Source organism: Indicator indicator, chromosome 2 (genome assembly GCF_027791375.1).
Source record: "Indicator indicator isolate 239-I01 chromosome 2, UM_Iind_1.1, whole genome shotgun sequence".
NCBI classification, from domain to species: domain Eukaryota; kingdom Metazoa; phylum Chordata; class Aves; order Piciformes; family Indicatoridae; genus Indicator; species Indicator indicator.
Window position 1 is genome coordinate 33581409 of NC_072011.1, and position 25118 is coordinate 33606526.

The 25118-nt window shown below is 34.9% G+C and overlaps 1 protein-coding gene across 1 annotated transcript in view; it reads left to right on the forward strand.

Annotated features, from left to right (window-relative positions):
* RYR2 (ryanodine receptor 2) overlaps nucleotides 1–25118 on the forward strand; it is a 294938-nt gene that overhangs the window by 193484 nt on the left and 76336 nt on the right. Inside the window, exons 60-71 of the mRNA XM_054396845.1 lie at nucleotides 1938–2053; nucleotides 3587–3651; nucleotides 5503–5624; nucleotides 8628–8677; nucleotides 13534–13594; nucleotides 15185–15423; nucleotides 17482–17563; nucleotides 19029–19159; nucleotides 21041–21361; nucleotides 22723–22963; nucleotides 23373–23460; nucleotides 24955–25047. Coding sequence (XP_054252820.1) covers nucleotides 1938–2053; nucleotides 3587–3651; nucleotides 5503–5624; nucleotides 8628–8677; nucleotides 13534–13594; nucleotides 15185–15423; nucleotides 17482–17563; nucleotides 19029–19159; nucleotides 21041–21361; nucleotides 22723–22963; nucleotides 23373–23460; nucleotides 24955–25047 — 1609 coding nt within the window. The remainder of the gene's footprint in view (nucleotides 1–1937; nucleotides 2054–3586; nucleotides 3652–5502; nucleotides 5625–8627; nucleotides 8678–13533; nucleotides 13595–15184; nucleotides 15424–17481; nucleotides 17564–19028; nucleotides 19160–21040; nucleotides 21362–22722; nucleotides 22964–23372; nucleotides 23461–24954; nucleotides 25048–25118) is intronic.

Sequence of the window (25118 nt, forward strand, 5' to 3'; positions counted from 1 at the left end):
AGTTAAACTCAGTGTACCTCCTGCCCCTGTGACCAGCGTGCTGCCTAAACAAACAAGCATCTGATTCATGTTTTTCTTTTTTGTTTGTTTGCTTTTTTTGTTTGTTTGGTTGGTTTTGTCTGTTTACTACAGGACTTTCTGCAACATGTGTCTTGCCCACATTTTTTCCAGTCTTTTATTTGACACTCACTATTCTAGCCTACTGCACTCTCATTCACACCAAATTTGGGGAAGTTACAAACACTTTCCCCCTCCTAAGCACATGGCACTCAGGCATATGGCCAGTGAAGAGCTGCTGTCACTGAGCCCTCCACTTGCCTTACTGACAGTACGACCCCACATTAGCTGTCTTTCAGACTCACAGCATTCCCACTCTAGTGGCTGGCAACTGGGACTCCCTCTTACTCCATTTGCCAGACTCCGTAAACCAGAGGTGCCTAACCCCTCTCTCTGACCTGCCATGCTCTGACTGGAGTTAGTAGAACTAAATAAATTCATGCCAGTCCTCAGCAGTAGCTGACACTCTAGTCTTAAAGTCTGTAGGACCCATAGAGACTTTTGCAAAACCCAAGGCCTCTCCAATTACTGATGCTGAGACCCTCATTCGCTCCTGTTACTGATACTACAGGCCTGAAGGCACCTACACCCCAAGTCTGACTCCAGTTGCTGGCCCAGTATCCACTTATGCAGGTCTTGCTAGTAGATGGCACTTACTACTGGCAGCACACACTTACACACAGGATCATGAGTCAGATTGCACAGAGAGATAGTTAAGAAACAATTTAATAAGAAGATGTGACAGACTTTAGTGACGATGTGGAGGGGCTCAGTCAACTGTATTTTTGTCTTTTCTCCCTTTTGCTCTTTCTCAGTCCTCCTACCCTGCATGTTCCCTCATTAGTTTCAGTTATCTGCCTCAAATATTACAAATCCTCATGTTCTTCATGTCCTCTTCTCTTTGGAGTCACAAAATCCAGGTGGCCTTCTCCAAAGCTCTGCCTAAAATTTCTTAATAGACCTTGCTGTCCAACATTTTCTCCTTTATCCCTTTTATGCCACATTTCTGTTTCTGTGTTTTCTTGTTTATGTCTTCCCTCTTATTGCTCTCTTTCGAATTGAGAAGGTCCTTGATTCAGTAATTTTAATAAAGCAGGTGCCATTACAAGTACCAGATGACAAAGCTGTTTTATTTCTAGAATCTCTTTTTCTGAAACTGAACCTTACCATCAAGCAGTGTTATAATTTAAACGCAAGTGTGCACTACACAGGCAGTTATGTCCAGCAGGCATACTTATTTACCTTGGAAAATAACTTGAGTACTAATTTACTTGGTGCCTCTGGCAGTGGGGTGCTGTCATAAAGGTCCTGATCCCACAGAACTGAAGCTTATGTCATTGCCAACATGTTGCTAGCAGACATCAGTCCACATCATGGAACCACTCTTTACAAATTTGTACTTGCTGAAAGGTAGCCTTTTCAGACTAGTAAATATGATAGAACATACTGGAAAAGGTAAACTTCAATTCTATCACTTTATTTTGTTTTTCTTCTGATTTTTCACATGCTACATAGCTATTCAAAGTTCTTCCATTACAAATTGACCTTTGGAGAAACATCATGTTGAGGAAGACTAGATTTACCCCTGGTTTGATTGTTTAAATAAAAATATTTTGGCAGCCGCCTTCTTGGGAAATCTGAGTTTTATCTTAGCAAATTCAAATCAAAGCATTCTATGATTCTATGAGTCTATGAAATTGCTCAATACAATTGTAAACATACCTTTTACATCAAACACAGGACAATTCTATATTAATAAGAATTATTATTAGTAAATATTAGTTAATCATTACTGGAGTAAATAGTGTCAGACTGCTTGGAGAGGTAAGACTTTATGAATCCTTCTGCATGTGTGAAAATTGACTTGCTTCTTTTTGCAGAGGATTTAAGGACTTGGAATTAGACACACCTTCCATTGAGAAACGTTTTGCCTACAGTTTCCTTCAGCAGCTTATAAGATATGTGGATGAAGCCCATCAGTATATTCTGGAGTTTGGTATAGTACTCCTTGTTTATTTTCTGAAGAAATAGTAACTAAGATGCTTGATATTATAAAGACAACAATATTTTTTTAATGACACATTCTTGAATTAGTTGTTTTCCCTCTTGTTGCTTATAGATGATGAAGATGAAGGATTTTGGAAAGTTATGTAGTTTACATACTCATTTTGGTTTTCCATATTCATTCTACTTTCCCATATTCATTTGTCAAATGAAAAATGTTTAGTGGAAATTTATGACGACTTTCACTCTTTGGAAAAGAAAACTAGCTGCCTTCTTGTATTTATGCAGAAATGTATAATCTCTCGTGTGCACATTAATATTTACATGTAATACCTTTTTCACAGAGCAAATTGAACCAATCATTTGTACCATTCTGAAATTTCTTCTGGAGGAGGAAGTGGAGTAGAGAAACCTCTTTAACAAACTCCCACAATGGGAATGTTCTTTCATAAACACCTGCACATGTTTTGTCATCAGTGCAAAGAAGGAAAGAAATTAACTTGATCTGCTTTTGTTAAGGATAAAAAAAACCCCAAAAGCAACCCCAAAAAAAGATTGGTGACCCAAGTAAGCTTCTTACATGATCACCAAAAAAAAACCCCAAACCCAAAACTAGCCAGAGGCAGCTAGATATGACCATGTGAGTTAAAATGCCATATAACAACTGTGCCTTGTGTAGGCATAGGAATTGTAATTGATAGTATTAATGGTGGGAACAGCAGGGACAGTGAATAAATAAATCAATGCACATCCAAAAGCCAGCCTAGTTTTAAAGTGGAAATTATCAAATGTATTAGTTATTATATTCCGTGGTCACTTATAGTAGCAAAAGTCTGGCCTTGATAACTCATTGGGCTGGCTAATGCTTGATTATCATAGCTTCATTCTATTTAACTATTTTGACATAACTGCAGGAAGAACAATGAATAAATATTGAAACGCTGGTGGAACAAAAACCATTCATGTCCCTCAATGGATTAGTAAAAAGATGATAATAATTGAGGTATAGTCTAGGAGCTGTCCCAGATTATGTCTGTAAAAAGCATTTGATTTTTATAGTAGTGGGGGAAATTAAGCACTTTTAATTTCAGTTAGGTACTTCTAACCATTAATTCTGTTCTTTTACAATGTGCACAAAGAAGTAGTAAAAATAGGGTAATTTCGTCTGGGAATAACTGGAGAATGGTGTTCTATTAGAATCTGAGTGCAGGCTTCCAAACTGTCACCAATAGCTAGAAAAATACAAACACAGGACCAGATTTTAATCTCAAAAAATATCCATAATGTCTTTGGACTATGAGAAGATTTGGACCAGTATTCTCTACAAATTTTATTTGCTGTACCTTTTTTTCTCATGAGATGGTCATAAAACGCCACTTTAACTAGTATATATACTGTTTGTGTTGTCTTAAATCAATGTCTAATGACAGCTAGCATTTGTGGCAGTGTACCCTTTCTATGAAAAATGTAGAGTGGACTGTAATTAGGATATATGAAAAGGAGCTTAATTTTCTTCTCTCTGCAGATGGTGGCAGCAGAGGCAAAGGAGAGCAATTCCCATATGAACAAGAAATCAAGTTTTTTGCCAAAGTACAGTATATCTTTGTTTATTCTTTGTCATGTAGTAAATAGTTGAAATGAGAATGTATTTGTTTTTGAACATGGTTATTGTTATAGTTGCAGTTTTCTGTGTTAGATTCATTATTTTATTAATAAAAACCAGTAATCATAAAAATAGCTTGAAAATACTGTAGGACAAAGTATAGATGTGAAAAATTTACAGGACTATATTCTCATTATGTTATGATGTTATTCATAACCTTCCTACATTTTCTGTTTCTAATTCTGAAGATTTTTCTCTTTTCCAGTCTTCAGACAGATAAATGTGAGCAGTACTTACTGGAATTAACACAGCTTTGTATCTGTCAGTGCCACCTTCCCCATTTCTTCCCTTGTTTTAAAACCATGCTGATGTTGCCTTCAGGAAATCAAAGAATGGTTGAGATTTAAGAGCCCACTGGAGATTTTAGTCTAACTTCAGTGCCCAAGTGATGTCACCTAGAGCAGATTGCTCTGTGTTTCAGTTTGTTCCCACTGCCTGTGGTCCTGTCATAGGGCACAACTGAAAAGAGTCTGGCTCTATCTTTTTTGCACTCCCCCTTCACATATTTATACACATTGATGAGATCCTCTCTGAGCCTTCTCTTCTCCAAAGAGTTCTATCTTACTCAATCTCTTCTCATTTGAAAGATCCTCTAGTTCCTTCATCATTTTTGTGGCTCTTTCCAGTATGTCCATGTTTCCCTTGTACTGAGGATTCCAGAACCAGATACAACACTATGGGCTCATCGCTATTGAGCAGCAAGAAGGAACCACCTCCCTGCACCTGCTGACAATGGTCTTGTCCAATGCAACCCAGGGTGCTGTTGGCTGCCTTGGCAGTGAGGGTGCATTGTTCACTCATGGTCATTTTGCAGCCACTGAGACCTCTTTCTCTGCAAAGTGGCTTTCCAGCTGGTGAGGCCAATGCACCAGCATATAGTATTATTTCTCTCCAGATGCAGGACTTTGCATTTACCCTTGGTAAAGAGACTTGAGATTCCTGACAGCTTCTTTTTGTGTCAAGAAGGTTCTAAATATTGTTAAGAAAATCTGCTGCTTATGCCTTTTGTGTATAAAATCTTGTACAGTGATTTCATATTTACAGTGCCTTTTGGTGACTAGGCAAAGGCATCTGTCTGCAACATTTTCTAACGCTGATATCCTTGTGCCAAATTGTCATCCCAATGGCTTAAAGTACCTGGAAGTCCATGTGATACTATTTGCCATGTTCACCAATTCAGAAGCTAACATTCCACCTTCCTTTACACTATGCTCCAAAGAGGAAGCCATTTCAGATTTTCTTATTGATTGTTTGTTTTGGATATCTTCTTGGCTGACATCTGCAATGGGCACTGGGTAATGGTCATCACATAAAGTATACAGGAAATCTTAAGCGGACAAAGGCCATAATGTGTGAGGACATTCAGGAATATCAAAAATTTTATTTGATAGCATCTGAAATTAAGTGCCATTACTGTGCTGACAGTTGTATTTGAGTTTTTCTTAAACCTAAAATGTATGAACGTCAATGGTTGTGTCTGGGTATGTGATACCAGAAAAATCTTGAAGTGTGAAAGTATACTTTCTGCTTTGTACTCCTCCTAAAAAAAAAAAAAAAGGCCAAGTTAATGTACAACTTTGTCTATTGCCTTTCCTGATGACATTTTAAGTGGCTTGAATGCTAAATAAATGCAAAGAGGAATAGATATTAACAAAAGAATACATAGAAATTTTAAAACAGAAAATGTATTTGAAATACCCTGTCTTTAGTTCTGACTTGCTAAGAGGAAATAGTAAAGAAAGCCCTGAGATAATCACTTCTTTCTGATGTGATTTCAGGTTGTGCTCCCTTTGATTGACCAGTATTTTAAAAATCATCGCCTGTATTTCTTATCTGCAGCAAGTAGGCCTCTCAGCAGTGGAGGTCATGCCTCTAATAAAGAGAAAGAAATGGTGACAAGGTAAAAAAATAATATTTATGTGTATGCATATGCGTGCTGGTGTTCAAACAGCAGCAGTCAATAGTGGAAAAGTTAGAAGTGGGAGGCAGACAGTTATTTTTATGAACATGTTAATTAAATTTTTCTCACTTTCTTTTCCTGTTAGGAAAATTTATTGTATAAAATGAAGAGAGAAATGCAGAGTTATGCTTATACGCTGTGAAACAGTGGTTAACAGTAGAAATATCACAGAAATACCCACTTGACCTTTTCACAAAGCTATCTACTTTTTAGATCAGCTATCTAAGATTTGCTTTCACTTAGTTTCACTTCTGATTGAATTGAAACACATTTCACACTAGATTTCTCATCTAATAAAGTGGACTATAAGCTTCACAGAGGAACTACTGCATGCCTGTAATGTGCAGGTATCCTATTTGCATTCTTGGCTGTTATCAGGTACTGAACTTTGCAAAACTGCTTGCTGCTCTATAAGGTTGACAGCCAATTAATGGTCATACAGGCTTGTGGGGTTTGCAAGATTGTGTGAATACTGACTGAAGTTTCTAGCAACAACACTAAGCATAAGTAAGTAATAGCTGTCTTGACCCTTATTTATCTCATGAACTCATCTGATCTGTAAGCTTGGCTGAATAGAATTCTTCAAAGAATTTTAAAATTCTATCAAAATGCATGCATCTAGATAATTTTCCATTCTGTGAGCTGCTGGTCTTGTGTCTGTGATGTCTGGGATAACAATATTTCAGTTATTAAGTCATGACAATAAACCCTGTATTTCTGGAGTATGTCAAACCTGAATACATCAGCATACCTGCTGCAGAGATGCAGAACTTCTGCACATACGCTCTCTAGCTCTGGGAGATTCCTGAAAATGTAGCCCAGCAAAAGTATGAGAGCTGCTGCCATGCTTAATTGAGTTACCTGCCATCCAGAAGTGCCAACCAAAGAGAAGGAAACAAAGGCAAGAAAACCATGGATGAATGATAGCTATAAACAGTCCTGTTGAGCAGTTTATTTCTTAATTATCAAGATGCAAAGATTATAGAAACTACATTATATGATCCGTTTCCTGAAGGGTTGTTTTGGGCCATATTAATAGATTCCCAACATTTTCTTTTTTTTTTTTTTTTTGTGGGGTTTTGCTTTGGTTTTATTTCTTTGTTTGTTTGGTTTGGTTTGTTGTTTTTGTATGTTTGTGAGGATTGGTTTGGTTTAAGTTTACTTTTTTTCCCTTTCCACAGTACTGTAGAAAGTTAGCCAAAGCTGAATTTTGGATTTTCTCCTGAGTTTTCCCTTTAAATTTCCTTGAATGTAATGCATATGTAAGATTTTCTTCAAGCTAAGGGCAATTTCTGACTGCTTTATATTTTACAGTGAAGAGAAACTTGCATTCATTAAACTATGGAAGAGTGTAAATGTGGGTATTGATAATGCAGTGACAATGTTAACAAGTACAGTAACCATTCCATGTTCAGCAAATACATTAAATCCAGATATGTTTTGAGGGCAAATATGGGTTAGACATGTTTGTGAAATATGGTGGCATTATATTCCATCTGATTTTTAACCAGCCTCTTCAGGATTGGACTTTTTTGCATTTTTGTCCATTAAACCATCTTTCAAGTCATTGTACTATCGCAGGTGTATAAAATGACTTCTGAACATGAATCTAAGTGCTGGCCATTTGGACATCTTTATTTATCTATTTATTTATTTAAGCTAAACTGATTACACTGGATATAATAGGTTCCACCTGACTTTGTGAAAACACAGAAAATAAGATAGATCGTGAGCTATTTATTGTGTTTCTTGGAAGAGAGGAAAGATATGTGATGCTAACATGCTTCTATACAGCTATTTCTTTGGACTGGGTGAGTCAGAATCCTCATAAAAGAAGCCTCATAAAATAAAAGTGAATAGAGATCCCTGGACATGCACCAACCGGACTCATTTCTAAAACGAAGCAATTGCTGATGCTATAGTGGATCACTATGCACTGGGTGATTCAGCTATATTCAGTACCATATTAACCTTGCCGTTCTGATTATGGACATAAAAGTTACAATTTGGCATCATGCTATTGCCTGTCAATGGAAATATATGGTTAGATCTTATCCATAAACTGTGAAGAGATGCTGATTGTGTCTTTTGCTTTTAAATCACAGACTGGTAACTAGCCTGTGTGCCTAGTAGTTAAATAACTTGATAAAATGACATGATACTGGTCATGTCATATACAGCAGACGAGAGGCTTTGCAGTACAAAATATAGCATCAAAATTGATGTTTCTCTCAGAGAAAATTCTTGGACTGAATTGAATCATGAAGACTGAGATAACCCTTTCTAAATTTGGAGGTCAGGTCAGTTTGGGTAGGGCAATATGCTCCTGCTTCTATGAATTAACACAAAACTTCATTGTTCTGATGAGGGCATTGCTCATCAGCACAGAAAGTAACTGAAAGGAAATCATTGATCATACAGATTTTTATTGTTTTTTAACCATGTAAGGGGCTATTTCTCATGTAAGGCATATATTTGAAAAGGATTTCTCACTGTGTTCAAGATGGCAAGATCCAAATTGTACTAGTTAAACATTTGCTGTCAAGCACTTTGATGAATCTGATTCTCTTACCTTTTGTTCTCAAACTGTCGGTGGTATCCTGGATAGCACACTGACTACATTTTACTTCTCAAAGCTTGGATGGTTATTTCTTTGTGAGTTACCATATAGTACGCTTTTATATTAATTAGCTTTGCTTTTAATTTTTTTTGTTGTTATTTCTTTAATTATAATATGTGCTTATTTAACCACGTTTGTTAAGGATATGCACTTAAAGACTCTTTCTTTAGTACTCTGTCCCACATTCTGCTCAGATAATTGATTCTTTCTGCGTGACATCATGTTGCTTTTACTGCTCATATATCAGCTGTTATTTTTTTCTTTCTTCTCCCCTTCCTTATTTTTTTCCCTTCTCTTCTCTTTTATTTTTCTTTTGTCTTCAGCCTGTTCTGCAAACTTGGAGTTCTTGTCAGGCATAGGATTTCACTGTTTGGTAAGGAGACCCTTGACAAATACTAGCATGGCCATCACTTGGTTTTCTTTGCCGTTTTTGCATCGCGTTACGTGCTGCTTTGTTGTATGCTGCATGGCTCTAATGCATGGTCTTCACAGACTAGTAATTGTTTAGGCTAGTAGATCACAAAAATTATTAGATGAAATAAAAAGCTTCTGTAGTTATCAGTTCTGGGGTTTTTGTTTTATTTTTGGCGTGTGTCAAGTAATATCTGGATTTCATTATCCTACCAAATATTTTTGCTGAATTAATTATAATTACTAATCTGTTATTTTATTCTAAATTGTTTGTCTTATTGCCCTGTGAAAATCACTTAATTGAAGTAAATTTGAAGTCTACATCAAGTGTATACATTATATGAAATGTGTGGCACTGTCATGTACTCCGCAAATTAGGATAGTTGAAATAGCACATCCTATGCATATATAGCTTCTATGATGGATACATTGCAAAATTCAACATCCATGAACATAGCTAATTGGGTAATTAGTGAGTGAACTAGATTTTTTTTTTTTAAGATAGCCTGCATTTAACTAAATTCCTACATATTTTATTCAATTTGAAGGAAAGGAATTCACTTGCTGCAAGTGTGGTGTTTAAAAAGCTTTACAGACCATTTATGAAAACTACTAAACTGACAAGAAAGATTAGAAGTTGTTTTGGGATATTGCTTTTAAATATATTTTGGGATGAGCTGAGTGGATGTGCCTGTAAAGCCAAAAGATCATAGGACAAATAAAGTTACTTCTGCAGCTGTGTGGCAAAGTTGCATCATTTTCTGAAGGGTGGAGCATGTCACATAAGTTCTGGTTCATATCCTACTTAGGTTGTTCCTTCAAAGAACGAACTAGCTCAGGTATTCTATTAAAATTTTGCAAATCTTTTTTGTTACTGGGTGAATTTGTTTTTCTGACATTTTTTCTAAGATTAATAACAATTAAAGTTAAAAATCTAAGTCAGTGTAACTTTCTTCAGTAATAAAGATCTTTTCCATTCCACATCTCATCTTGCTTGTTACTTGTTGACTGAGTTCAAGTGGTAGAAGGAGTTAAGTCAGATGGGATCAGCTGAGTATTCATTACAGCTACAGTTTGTTTTTTTTAATTCTTGTCCTAGTGTGCAGTAACTAGCAGAATACAAAATCTTTATGCCAACACAGACGGGTACTGTAGTTTTTTCCTTGAGTTATGATAAGGTCACCATAAGACTCTGGAGCATGGTTGTTTACTGTGGGCCTACTAATTCAAGTCAAAGTCACCTTACAATTTGCCTTACCTTGATGGCGAATTACATCACGTTAGAAAACCTAATCAAAAGACTTGCACTTAACACCAGTAAAGACAAAGCCTTTGTAGAGTGGGGAAAATGCTTATGAGGACTGCCTCTGAGCACAGCTGGGGCCTAAAAAGCCATTTGTGCATTTTGGAAACATCTTGAATGAGCAAGAGTTCCTCACTAATAACTTTTATGAGTAGTGAGGACTTTGCTTATAACAAATAGCAATATGCTATAAACCTATGCTGTATAGCTATTCTATATTTTGTGAATTTGAATGGTACTTCTGAAGATACAGCTGCAGATGTGAAAATCATTAATAAAAGTCATATAACTTAAGCTGTATATGTCTTAACAAAATAAGAAATTAAGCATGCAAGTCTTCCAGAGTGAGCTTAAACACTTAATTGCATTTGACATCTGGTGTCACTGAGATTATGGAATTGTAATTCAGTATGGAATTATTATTTCTTTACACTGTGAAAGTAGATTTTGGGTGCAGTAATTTACTGTTTGAGAGCTGTAGCTGCGCATCAATAAGACTGCATTGATTTATCGTACTATTAAGGGGCTGAATTTGCACATTTTAGTGAATCATCTTGGTGAATTGAGCACTTGAATTTATATTTTCACAATTTATAAAATTAATTTATATGACTAGTTTGATTTGATTTTTATATTGTTTAGATCTCCAGTAAGGCATTCTTTCTGTACAAGTATGTAATTAAAAAAAAAATCTCAATATGGGTAAAATTTAACAAAAATTACCTATAAATTAGATAAGAAAAGCTTGGGTTTGCTCACTCATTTTTAGGAACCTAGAGAAATTAATTAGAGGAGTTCCTAGAACAGAAACAGAAGGCTTTCTGAGCCTAATGCATCCTGAATTTATTAGTGGCCTACCTGAGGCATCCTGGAATCAATATCCATATCACTTTCATAATAGAGCAGCAGCTTTTTCCTCCTGATAAATCTTTCTAAAATATATAGGATTGCAGCTCATACTATTAAAGGAATTCAGTTGTACAAACCCCATTTGTAATACATGCTGAACAGCGATCAGACCATCAACATAATATTTATACTAGCTCCTGGGATACTTTTGGCTTTAAAACCTCTCGAACTTGTGGTTTTGTATTTGCGTATATCCAGCCTCTATTGCTTTGAGTTCTGTGAAGAATTCATTTAAAGAACAGCTCAATGTCAGTTTTTATCCTCTTGAATTGTACTTATCACCTGCTCTCCTTTCATGATGTAATGGAACTTTGTATACTGTATGTTCATTTCTACATCAGAATATTCTGTATCTAGTTTTCAGCCTTTTCAATATCAATAACATTTTTAATTAATAAAAAAGTAATTTTTTATTTCATCAAGATAGAAATGTACACTGCAAAATATCAAATGCAGTATTAAAACTAGTTTGATTAGAATACCCCTCATTTTAAGTTTCATAACTCAGTTTAAAAAAAGTATGAGCTTCTGAAATTCACTTCTGACCTCAGGTTGAAAGCAAACTGATTCTCAAACTGTTTAATTCAAAAGGATAGTATTCCTGGGGTTTTAACTGTGGTATTTTAAGTAAATTTTTTATTATTTTTTTCTTTAGGTGTGGGGTTTTGTTTCACTGTGTCTTTAAAACACTTTTCAAAACAGAGGAAAAAAAGCAAACCAGAGAATTTCCACTGAACTATCTCTAATAGCAGATTGCATAACATTCTGGTATAAATCCTACACAAAGGAGACATTCCAGAAGAGAAATGTAATGATAATTTTAGAAGTCTGTTTTTAGCATTACATGGAATAAAACCAGCCAAACTCTAGTATGTCAATCAGATTAGATTGAAGGAGGGTGCGTTTATCATGGTCACTGAATTCGGCTCTGATATCCTAGTCTGTGGAACCAACCACACTACAGTATCTGATACAGGCATATGACTATAGCTTGTCTTATTTTCAGTATAACTGAAATTAATGTTTTTCTGACCCTTTCATCTAGTTACAACATAAAAAGTACCTGATTCCTGATAAATATATGCTTCTTGAAATAAGTCTAAGTTGTAAATAGATTGCCAATGTAAATTTTTAGGGCACTCAAGTGAACATCTCTTTACTGTGCTGTGGTGCACAGCATATACACACCTCCACAGTGAACTAAAATACTGTTTCATGACAGTCTATTTTGCAGTCTATGTCCCGGTAGCTTTGAGTACTTAGCTCCCTCCCTGTTGCTTTTAGCACAGTCCTGCACTTCATCAGTGCTGGCATTCTTATTAGCAGAGCAGTAAAATAATAAGGAAAAAACCCAGGAGCTGACAAAAAGCTTAACGTTTTGAGGTGGTGTTTTTTGGTAGGATAGTTTTTTAGGCCACCTCATCTTTCTCATTTGCTCTATGTTCACATGACCATCAGTGCCAGTACAAAGAGGGTGGGGCAGCCTGGCTAGGGGCAGCTGTGGAAGCTGTGTTTCAGGCATGTTTAATTTACTCTGGATGAACAACAATACTTCCTAACTTCATATCATAGCATAACAATCTCAGTGCTCCTCCCACTCCTTCCTTGCAATTTAGCTTTTTATGATCTCTATTTCACTGACAGAATTACTAATTCAGTTGTATATCTGCCTATATTTTCAGGTGAAATAGCCACCAGTAAGAAAGTATGCAGACTGTATGCAGACAACAGTACTTTCAGAAATCTGTCTTATCTTAAATATTCAGTGTGGTGTTTTTTTTTTTGTTAGTTGAGTTTAATTTAGTTTTGGGTTTTTTTTTCTAATTGAGAAATGTTAAATATTTTGAGAGGCAAGAACATGTATTTTCATTTTCACAGAGATTCACATTTTTGTCTAAAACCCAAATATATTAAATAAGCTGTGACTCAAGTTTGTGTAGCCTAAATCTGTCCTGAATTTAAAAGGTGAATTTAGAGGTGGCATGTACGTGGCAATATCTTGGAATGTGTATATATGCACACTGGGATGTTGTGTGTAAGTTCTCTTTTCACATATCTAATGCTGAACAAAGCAATTTATTATGAAAGATGCCTATTATGTCAGAGATTGTTACTCTTGTGGGCCACACAAGATCCTGCTGCAAATGGTTACAGCCTGTTGGTAAGATCAGGGAACTAACCTTTTGAGTGACATTTTACATACATAGTCTCTTCCTGCAATAGCAGCTGGTGAAAGTTAATAGCTTTTATATTATGGAGAGGGGGGAAATAAATGTTCAGATGAACTCGAATCAATTAAAGCAAAATGTATAGAACTTAAATGAAAACCAGACAATACACTGCATCTCTAATTAACCCCACGTTAGTGCTTCCATCTTGACTGCCTTAGCTATTTGATGAGAAATGCTTTACTGCATTTGTGTAAACAAGGCTAAGACAACAAAATGCATGTTTTTTAACATGAATGTAAAATTATGCAGAAGTTCAGTTGCTCTTCTACTATGTCATTTACTCTTTCATTAAAATCAAAGAGATGGTTAGAAAAGTGTAAGTGTGCTATACAGTATGCGCAGCTTAATTGATTGATAATTTTCCTCCCTGTTTAGGAAATGATGCAACGTCAATAGTCAACTGTCTTCACATACTGGGCCAGACCTTGGATGCGAGGTAATACTGAAAATATTTTGTAAAGTACAAAGAAAATTACTTAAGAAAATAATGTGCAGCCAAATTTGGGCTACTTGTGTAAGACTACAGAATTACAAAACTCTAAAACTCATAGTACTGAAAGAATTCCCATTGCAAAGTCAGTTAATTACTAGCCAGTTACTAGTGTTTGGCAGAACAAGTAGGTTACACTTTCAACTTCAGTTTGGAGCAGTGGTGTCCATAAACTGCTTACTGCTGATTCATGTGCTTTTAATCGTGGTACAGTCCCCAAAATACAATAAGATTAGAAATGGTTTTTTCCTTGGTTACGCTGTTTAATAAAAAGAATTCTGAAGTTAAATGCATATAGGATGAGGAAACCTGTCTCCTAGACAGTTTTCATTGCAAAGTTTATTCATGTTCTAATTTGAACAAACCCACCTTTTACATCAAATTCGGTGGTACTTGTACTTTAAATGGATCTGCTTGAGCCGTTGTGATGAGGTGGCCGTAAAGTATTGAAAGGTAATAGGTTGCTTTTCATGACCTGTATAGTCAACTAACTATTTGTGCTGATAGTTGGAGTGTAGTTCTTTGCAGCTGTGAAGCAAAACATGACAGTTTACCTCCATGGAAATTTAAGGTAACTTTTCCACTTTGCAATAATTGATCTCTTCAGTGGCTTAAGTGAACAAATTTTACTTTCCATCTGCTATGAGGTAGAGTTATGGTTACGATCATTGATATGGCTCAGTGGTTGCTTGGTAATAATTTAGGTTGTGATATTTTGGGGGGTTTGCTTATAAATTGTCCATGCTTTATACCATTGTACAAATGAAACATAGGTGGTGATCACCAATTACAGCTCTTGGTAGAGATGTAAAAATAGTTCCATATGGATCTTAAGAGGTTCATGGAGGTTACATGAAACTTTGAATATATTGCCATTGAGACAGTGTGTATTCACTGTAAAACAAACAAACAAACTGGACTGTTAGTCAGTTTACAAAAGAATTTCAGCTGGATTTATTCCACAAACGACTGAGTGGATATGTTCCTTAAAGGACCTCTGTAACTGAGCTAGTTAAAACAAATAAGGTAGTAATTCTTCTGGATTACATAATACATAACTGATTATGGTGTTACAGTAAGGTCATCAAAGCATTTAATTATTTTTAAACAGATTTGGTTAGTTTCACTATTCCTTCATTCTTGAGGCAGAAATAAGACTGTCACATTTCTTGGAAGACTTTCTGCATTCCAGCTTGTGATAGTTCTTCTCTTCCTAGAGTCATAAATTACAGACTTATTCTTTTTTAGGTGTTTTTTGGTTTTGTTTTTGTTTTTTCCTCTCTAAAAGCAAATGAATCCATTTACAAATTTAGAAGTATTTTCTTAATGGAAACCAGATAAAAATATCCTTTTGCTCTACAGGCTTGCTATGAAACATTTATTCTATATGTTCTGCTTTGAGATTTTACACTGTCAGAAGATGGAACATTTTTCTTCAGATCTTTTCAGTCTATTTCATATAAACCAAGACTAGGCTTTATTCTGTGCTTAGCTAATAGAATATTATTTTTCATTATTTTTGCATGCTATATACAGGACTGTTATGAAAACTGGCCTAGAATCAGTGAAGATGGCATTGAGAGCATTTTTGGACAATGCTGCTGAGGATCTGGAGAAAACACTGGAAAATCTTAAGCAAGGCCAGTTTACACACAGCAGAAACCAACCAAAAGGAGTTACACAAATCATTAATTATACTACAGTTGCTCTCCTGCCAGTGCTATCTTCATTATTTGAGCATATTGGACAGCACCAGTTTGGGGAAGATTTGATATGTATGTATCATTTAGAACTGCAATGCCACTGAAATATCTGTAATGACATGTAGTAGGCATTACTAGACTCAGCTCTATTAGAGAAGGACAAATTATGGGTAATTTTGGAAAAAAATGTCATAGATTTTATCTAATATTTGCTGTAATTGCCCTAGAACAGTCTGCAGGTTTTAGTGGACTTTGTGTAAATATATCAGATATGGATGCTGTTAACCAGTCAGAAGGCTTGGTTTTGTTCATAATTTTGACATACATTTACTGAGACTTTCTTGTGTATGAAATGTTGCTTTGTATAAGTTACATTTTATTTGCATGCACCTTGACTCAGTGTCACTTAGCAGAGAATTTGGGTGGGTACATCTCAGATCCTACGGAAAAGTCGATGGAGCTTCTGAAGAATTAAGGCACTGGAGAAGGGAATGTATATGAGTCTCTTTATATGAGATTTCTCTGAAGATTCTGATGATAGCACATTCTGTGTCCTTTATTTTCACATACCCAGTCTCAGCAAGACAAAATCTTGTAGTCTGCAACACAAAACTTTAATTTTATAAATTTTAGGAATGCCACAGGAATTCTACTGTCCAGACTGCACTGAATGAGGCAATTCTACTCTGAATAGCTAACTTAGTTAAGGAAATAGCTGAGAGAAGGACTTGTAAGAAAGGAATATCAGATTATATTTTCTCCTTTTTAGAATCTGGAAAAGTATAATTTAAAACAGCATTAAGAGAACTGTTTTTTAAAATTGGGAATTGTGTTGACGGATTCAAATGTGACGAGATGTTAACATCCATTTTTCTCATAAAACTGTTGCTGTAAAATTCGAGAAACTGTGACAGTAGCCAATAAAAGTCATCTGTGGGGATCACATACATCACTTGTTCATCATAAATCACTTTTTCAGACATCAACGTGTTCAGGCTATGTATAATTTTTGATCTCTGATATTCCATATTTTAGAAGTCAATACTTAGCCTTTGATATCACTTTAATCGGTATTCTTAATCAACTGTTCTCCATATATATCACACTGGTGTCTAACACCTAATTTAGAATTCATAAATGGAACACAAAAATATAAATTTAACATAAATTTGGGTTATTTATTTTGTCTAGAGCAAACTGGAAAGGCTAAGTTTCTTATGCACAACTTTTCTTTACTTGTTAAGATGTGCTTCCCAAGTTTTTTGTACTACTTTGATAGCAAACATCTTGACCTTGTGCTTATACCTAAGAGTGTTATGTGTACAGAGTACTCTGTGGGTGAAGGTGGGTCAGTGTACTTGAGGTTACTCTTGTTACAAAAAATAATCTACTCCAAGATGATCTGAACTAAAATCATGGTATAGTTAGTTTGTTGTCCATCTTGATACTTACATTGTTCTTACACTATTACTGCAGAATACATTAGGAAAGCATTTTTTTCAAATAAATGTTAAGATTATTCTCACATTTTTATGACTGAAACGTTTGATAATTAAAACATGATTTGGTGAAGTAATATTTTTTTAATTCTTGGTCAGTCTGAAGAGTGAATTAAATACTTGCCATTAACTGGTTTCTGTGTCTAAATTTAAAAAAACTATAAACTGTGATTAAAAATATTTAATACCTGCTTAACGGCATTACCTTTTTGTTCTGTATTTTATGTAGTGGTGTTATATTTGTAAATTGATCTGTTCCCCAATATTTTTTTTATTTAAGATTTGTTGACACATATTTGTATAGCTATTAAATAAATAACTTCTTAGATTATGCAATTAGATGTTATCCATAAAGAGTTGATATGCCATTAATTTCAGAAAGTTAGTGCACTAGTGAAATGTATTTACCATCTTAGCTGGTAATTTAATGTTTAAGAAATGTAAATTTTGAGTAAAAACTATAGCACTCAGTGGTCAGAATACTTTCTGTATTTCGAGAGTAATTTCAGTGGACTGCCTTTGGTAGCTTAATATTAATTCAGTTATTGCCAGAAGAAATACAATTCAATTCTACAGAAATGTATTGCAAATACAAATCTCTTTATACCTATAATTTTATTCTTCCCTTTAGTGGAAGATGTTCAGGTCTCCTGTTACAGAATATTGGCCAGTTTATATGCTCTGGGAACTAGCAAGAGTATCTATGTAGAACGGTAAGAAGAAAAGTGCTGTTCTGTTTTCAATATTTGTGTTTCGATTTCATGCTTTTTTTGACCATCTTTTGTGTCTGCTAACCTTCCTCCAAGTTGTATTTGGTCTGTGTAAACCTTATTCACCTACAAATAGAAGTATTTAGATAATTCGGTTATAAAATTAAATAGTTGCCCTATAGTGACTAGCACTATTCTGAGGGAAGGATAAACAGAACTTACACATTTCAGATCTTGGCAGCAGTAATCTAGGAAGTCCATGTATCTGTACAAAGCCTAGCAAATAAACTTGTGAATAACTCCAACCAGACACATGACCTACCCTTGCATACTTGATGGCTGTATCATAGGAAACATTATGAAGAAAAGTGGACATTAATACATTAATGCTTATAAATAGGAAAATACACATCTGTGGAAAACCAAGTCTCATTAATTTCATAAGGGATATAAAATTAATTGGGTTTTATATTTGGCAAATAAATTATATGGGATTTGTAGTTAAGATGAAATGTGCCAGGGTAAGTTGCAATTTTTTTGCATGGTTGACTGCAACCATTAGCACCAATGAAAAAGAATGTAGCATGCTCTTTGTCAGTGTATGTGAGGGATTTTATGAAGACGTAACAAAAAGGAAAAAAAGGAAGAAGGAGCACACAGGATAAATACTAATGGGAAATAGGTTAGATTTAACAAAATTAAGTTTAATGAGTTACATCTGGAAAAAACATAAGTTTCTAAAATGAGAATGAAGGTGAAACTTGTTAAATCACAAGATCAGTTTGGAAGTTCATGGGAATCCTGGACTTCTGTCATCTGTGTGACTCAGCTTCAGCAGATAATGATTTCTCACACTTGCTTCTTCCTAAAGATAGACTTTTACAATTTTGACAAACTTAAGGACTTTTGGTTATCACATAAATGTTGTTACATATTTGAAGATATTAGAGCAAGTTTGCATGTTTTTACACAAAACTTTCAGAGTTATTGATCAATAGAAGCAATTTTCCCCTCTCTGAAGAACTTGACTTTTATGCCAGACTAAGGTCTGATTATTATTGTTTCTCAGAAAAAGACAATTATATCATTCAAATAAAATAGTTGTATTTGGACTCTTGGTCTATTCAGTAGCTTTTCCTTAATAGCAGAAATTACAAAGTCACTAAAGCTGAAAGCAGTAAGACAGAAGGCACTGTTATGATGACTTTGGTTTTTCCCTGCATGTTCCTCATTTGTGCTCAGCTAAGTAGGCCACCTTTGCCATTTTATGTCTTAAGATTCCATTCATGTATTATCGGAGTGTTGCTGGATGTCAGTTTCTGTTACCTGTTCTTGTGTTGGTGATCATAGTAATGTAGTGGCTTCTTTTTGTATGAGCTCATGTTAGAATAAAACTGAGGCTGGTGTAAAACTCGAGTTGTAGTCAGTCATCAAAGGTGTATACATAATGTTGTTTCTTAATTCACAGGCAGCGATCAGCACTAGGAGAATGCTTGGCTGCTTTCTCAGGTGCTTTTCCAGTGGCTTTTTTGGAAACTCATTTGAACAAACATAATATCTACTCAATTTACAATACCAAGAATGTGAGAGACCGAGCAGGTATTTAGAGAAACTCACATGATGATTATGAAAACACAATTTCACTGTAAATGCTGCTTGTCTTAATACATGTATTTTTGCATACATTTTATATTGCCAGAATTTCCTGTCTTGGTTTTGTGTTTCTTTCCTAAATCAATGGGCTAAGTCTGGTAAAACTGAGTATTTCATGTTTCTAAAGATACCAATGTTTTAATTTTGACATAGAATTCTCAAAATACCACTTTTGAATCAGTTTAGTGAAAAGACTTTGCACGTTTGTCGTATCTCAAATATATATATATTTGGTTATAAAATTATATATTCTAATCAACACCTTTAGTTACTGAGTTTTTGTATGAAGTATTGATTCCTAAAACACACATACTTACAATTGCCTGTATGAAGTAAATAATGCATCCTTATAAATACACTGCATGCACATTGTTTTTTTCTTTGTTTGAAATGCAAGGCAGTACAGATACTTTCCGATAACATTATATGCGTTTATTTTGCGTGTGCCTTTTCATTCTGTTCTGACACTCTTGATGTTTTTTATGCTGAAACATAGTTGTTGAATGAGGTTCCAGGCACTGCCTATTCCTACTGTAAATAGAAGAAAAGTTACAATGCTCTGCATTGCAATGTTCTACTGCACTCCATTGGCACAATAACGAACGATTTCACTAACGTTCTATTGCACTTCTGCATATGTGCTGAGTGTGAATTGTCACAGATATGTGTAGATGATACAGTGTATAACATGCTAGTTTATAATGACATCAATTTTATAACTTCACTTTTGTTTTTGAAAAAAGTATACCAGTTTTATTCTTCAAAGTATCTTTCTATCTTATCCTGAAAGTATCAGCAGCTGTGCTTGCTTACCATATATATATTCTTACCATATATATGTATTCTACCTATTTTGATAAATCTAGAAAGAGAATAATGTGCATTTTCATTGAATTTCAACAGACATTTGAATGTATTTTCCAAAACTGCATTAAGCATTAAGGAGACTTGATAGCTCTGTAAAAAGGATTTGGGTCTAAATTGGAAGACGAAATGGTTTTGAAAAAAGACTAGCGTTAAACTATGTTGGAACAAACATTTGGTTTCGCAAATTGCAGGCTAAATTTTCAATATGTATATATCTGTATATCTCACCCTATGTATATGTGAGGGTGTTAGGAGTTCAAGACCTCATAGTTCTGCTTATGGATATTTATTTGTAGATGAAATATGCAAAAAAAAAAAAAAAAAAAGTAAAAGCAACACAAAAAAACAACCAACCAACCGAAACCCACACACACACCGAAAAAAAAGCGTCTGCAGTGCCTTTTGAGAAGAAGGAACATGTAATTCAAATAACTTGAAAAGTAAATATTTGCAATTAGAAATTCCCCTGCTGAAGTCAGTTTTTCAGGATCTGCTCTACCTATTATGTCAGGCAATGAATTCTTTTTCTTCTGTTAACATTCCACATTTCATCTGATGTGTTCTGAAGAGACGTTTCAATGTATCAGTTATGTTCTTGAACTGCAAAGTTTATATGGGAAGAAATTCTGAAATTTAAGCTTTATTTTGAATATAGCAAATTGCATTTCATTTATCGAAATTAGTTCTATATTACTTCAGCAAATTACATTGTTGAAGTGTTCATATAGGGATTATTTTTACTGCAGAAAGTTTTGGTTTTGAAGCTTATGTATAAACAGTTTATTGCTCAATTATATGAAAGTAATTGGGTTTTATTGTTGTGCTTGGGGTTTTTCCCTTGGATCAGGAAGGCATAAATGTAAATTGAATACAAAAATTTTACAGAATAGCAACCCAAAAGAATTACTTTACATCTATGACTTAATTTATCAATTCGGGGATTTTTTTTTTTTTCAATAGTTCTCGATTTGCCTACTACTGTAGAAGAGGTTTGCCCAAATATTCCCTCCTTGGTGAAGCTAATGGAAGAAATTGTGGAACTGGCGGAGTCTGGTATTCGTTACACACAAATGCCACATATCATGGAAGTAATACTGCCTATGCTATGTAGTTACATGTCACACTGGTGGGAGCATGGGCCAGAAAACAACCCTGACAAGGCTGAAATGTGTTGCACAGCCTTGACATCAGAGCACATGAACACTCTGTTGGGTAACATACTGAAAATCATTTATAACAACCTTGGTATTGATGAAGGAGCCTGGATGAAGAGATTAGCAGGTAAGATGTAAAACCAAATAAATAAAACACCAAGCATGTATGTGTGTATTCAGAATGTGTGCATATATACACTCACTGAATTACCTTGTTAAAGCTGAAGTAGAATAACACACATTTTTGTGTTTTTAAATAATATGATCTTGATGAACCAGAAATATTAAGTGTATAGGACAGTATAAGCAGTATGATAAGCAATATAAGCATTATAATAAGCAATATAAGAAGTATATAAGACTATTTCTTTCTTTCCCCAAATATGCACATATGCATTTTGCATTATGTGGAATAAAAGGTCTGTAGTTTTTTATGGAATAAAAGGACTGTAGTTGTTTATTACATAGCAAGTTTAATTTCACTGGTGTCACACAGTTCCTTGCTAGTTTGTATGAGTGCTGAATTCTTAAAATACTGTTTTGAAGCTGTATGTCTAACATATCTGTTACAAGGAAATGTGGAAATGTGTATGTCATTTTAGGAATCTTGTTGCTATTTTATAGCAGTTTATTCTTCAGTGTTACAATCTGTAAGAAAACATCCCTTCAGTGTGAATGCAGCTTTTCAGTTAGGCTTTCTTATGACTTTTCAGTACTATTGTAGTAATTTCATTCATGCTAGACTGGATTTGTAGCTTTTTGAGGGGTTGCAATGTTATGTACTCTAAAGATAACTAGAAAATGCATACAGTTCTTTGTAATCTAATGGATATGTTGCAAATGGTTTTGCACTAATGGGCTCAGTTGAAGTGCAAATTTGCATGTTTATTTTCATGAGTAGATTGCAAAAAGCATTATATTAACAGGTCTCAGATGGCTGGTTCATGGATGGTCAGATCAGTCTCGTTTCTGTTTACACACAAGCCTTCCAGTGTCCCAGTGTGCGTAAGAAACACAGGCAGGCTTCTTCAATAGGTTTGCAAAGCACTAGACCATGCTTTCCAGTTCTACTTCACTCAAGCCAAAAAAGCAAGTTTCAGAAGTGGAGTTAGTGGCTGAGAAAACATGTGTACACCACACATATGTATTCACCCATACATACCATTAAACAACTTCTGTATTACTCAATAAAATTATACAAACAAATATCAGTATACTGACAGAATGCTAGTAAAGAGGCATGTTAAGTTGTATGATCACACAAGTTTAGTCTGTGAAGTTGTCATTTCTGCCCTCACAGTGACAAGGTGAACTGATATATGAAATCCTGACCACATTTAATTCTTGGCAAAATTTCTGCTGATTTCAATGGGGGCAGGATTTCACTCTGCAGCTTAGTAACAACATCCAAGAAAGAGGGGAAGGTTAAACATTTTTATTTATATTTTGTGGCCAGGTATATATTATAATATTCATTGCCTTAAATAGTGTTTTCCCAGCCCATCATAAGCAAAGCGAAGCCACAGCTCTTAAAGACACACTTCCTGCCACTGATGGATAAGCTAAAGAAAAAAGCAGCAGTGGTTGTATCGGATGAAGAACATCTAAGAGCAGAAGGCAGAGGTGACATGTCGGAGGCTGAACTGCTCATCCTAGATGAGTTCACCACTTTGGCACGGGACCTCTATGCCTTCTACCCTTTGTTGATTAGATTTGTGGACTATAACAGGTATGTGGAGAGGAATAGGTCAATAAATCTTGTAAAATCTTCCTGTTTATTGATAACCATCTATCCCATGGTATGTTTAGCACTGAATTAAGGTAGCTTTTACACAGCCTTCCATTCTTGAAGTTGCTCAAGCTTGTGCTTTATGACTATTAGGAAGAACTGGGGTCTTCTTCAGATAAAAACTAAAAAGAGAAAAAAGGTGAAATCCAAATCCATTGCATTAGACCAGGAATAATGTCAAAGGATTTAAAGGGCTTTGAAATAGGACATGAAAAGCTACTGCCAGAAAGGACTAAAAGCATGCCTGCTTGGTTTTATTGGCTTGTATCCATGTAAAATGTGAAAAGTTAATTAAAAGAATAAAGCCAGTGAGGATCATCCGCATTTCCACCCTTTTACCAAATTTTAGGGCAAAATGGCTGAAAGAGCCCAACCCTGAAGCGGAAGAATTGTTCCGCATGGTGGCTGAAGTCTTCATTTACTGGTCAAAGTCTCATGTAAGTAATTTCTTAATAAATACTTGTTTTCATTAGGTTTTACTTGTTTAAATTATTTTTTTAGTAGGCAGATCAATTATTTAGTGGTTGTGTTTGGGAAAACACATTTAATGACAAACGTGAAACCACAGGTGGGAAGGTATTGATGGCTAAGTTTTCTGACACTTTTGAAATGCCTGAGTAGCTGGGGGAGATGATGAGTGTTTTGTAGCACAGTAACACTGATGGTAGGTATTTTTCATATAAATTCTGGTTTATTTGTTGAGTTTGGGTTTTTTATGTATTAAGCTCATTGAGGTCTGTGTCCTTACCTTTTTTTCCAATCAGCTTTCACCCCCAAAACCTTTTTACAACCAGGGTATGTGACTAATAAATTAGTGGTAGTTGTGTCATTAAAATCCGTTTTCCTGATTTGTTCCTAATTTCTGTTTGACCCTCTCATCAAAGTTATGATAAAAAATTATATGGGAAGGTTCTCAACATGACTTGTGGAATAAGAATTTCCTGAAGGAAATGTGCAACTCTATTTGCAGTCACTTAATTTGTGCTACAGTGTAGATTTGTATTTCTTTAATAAAACTTAAAGATGTACAATTCAATTACTAAGCCTAGGTCTGTAGCAGGATTGAATGAAGGAAAGTCAGTAAGTGTTCTAAGGGCAAGGAAGCTTACAAATAATAAATCTTACAAATAATTCTCCAAATAAAAAGGTTGGAGTTTTTTATGTTTCATATTTCATAAATTTTACCAGTTTAGGCTAATAATTCCACTTCTGCAAAATTTACTCTAGGTTCTCTAGTCTGATTTCTCTGGTCCATATGCAATAGACAAGGAGTCTACATTAACACCTTATCAGGCACCATCACTGATAGTGCTTAAATAAAAATAAAACGTGTTTCATCTGAATACTGGGAAAATAATGAAGAAAAAAAATGAAAAGAAACTTTCAGGCATTGGTTCTCTCAATTTTGGGAAGTGAGATGTCTTATTATTTACGTGTTTGTACCTGAATTTGACTGTAAGATTTATTGTAAACCTTGTTGTGCATAGAAACTGATTGCACAGTAGATAGAAACAGGATTATCAATTTACTTGTTTATTCATCTGTTTCTTTTAAGGTTCTTATGTATCTGAATATAGTGGGATTTATAATTCGGCAGGGGGAGGGGGGGGGTAATGGAATGGATGATTTACTAGTAAGGGAAAATCCAGGCAATATTTTTCTATTAAATTAGAGGAGGAGCCATTTCATAGCTAGAGGACATTTCCTTCTCTCTAAAATAGAAACAAGCTCCAAACCAAACATCCCTCTAACCTATGTCATGTAAATAAAGCTGGAATTCAAGGCCATTCCTGACTATCCATTAAATTTTTATCCCCCTGTCATATCTTGTGGATTTAAAACATTTCTAGTTAATTTATATTTTTATTTAAGGTTTGTTTAGATAGGTGTATAATTAATGCTTTTAACTGAGTTCTTCTATGTATTTCCAGAATTTCAAAAGAGAAGAGCAAAACTTTGTGGTACAGAATGAAATCAACAACATGTCTTTCCTTATCAGTGACACCAAATCTAAGATGTCCAAGGTAGTGTACAGGATTTCATATTTTTTCTCTTTGGAGAGGGGAAGAAGACAGAAGGACTCCAGAGAAGCACT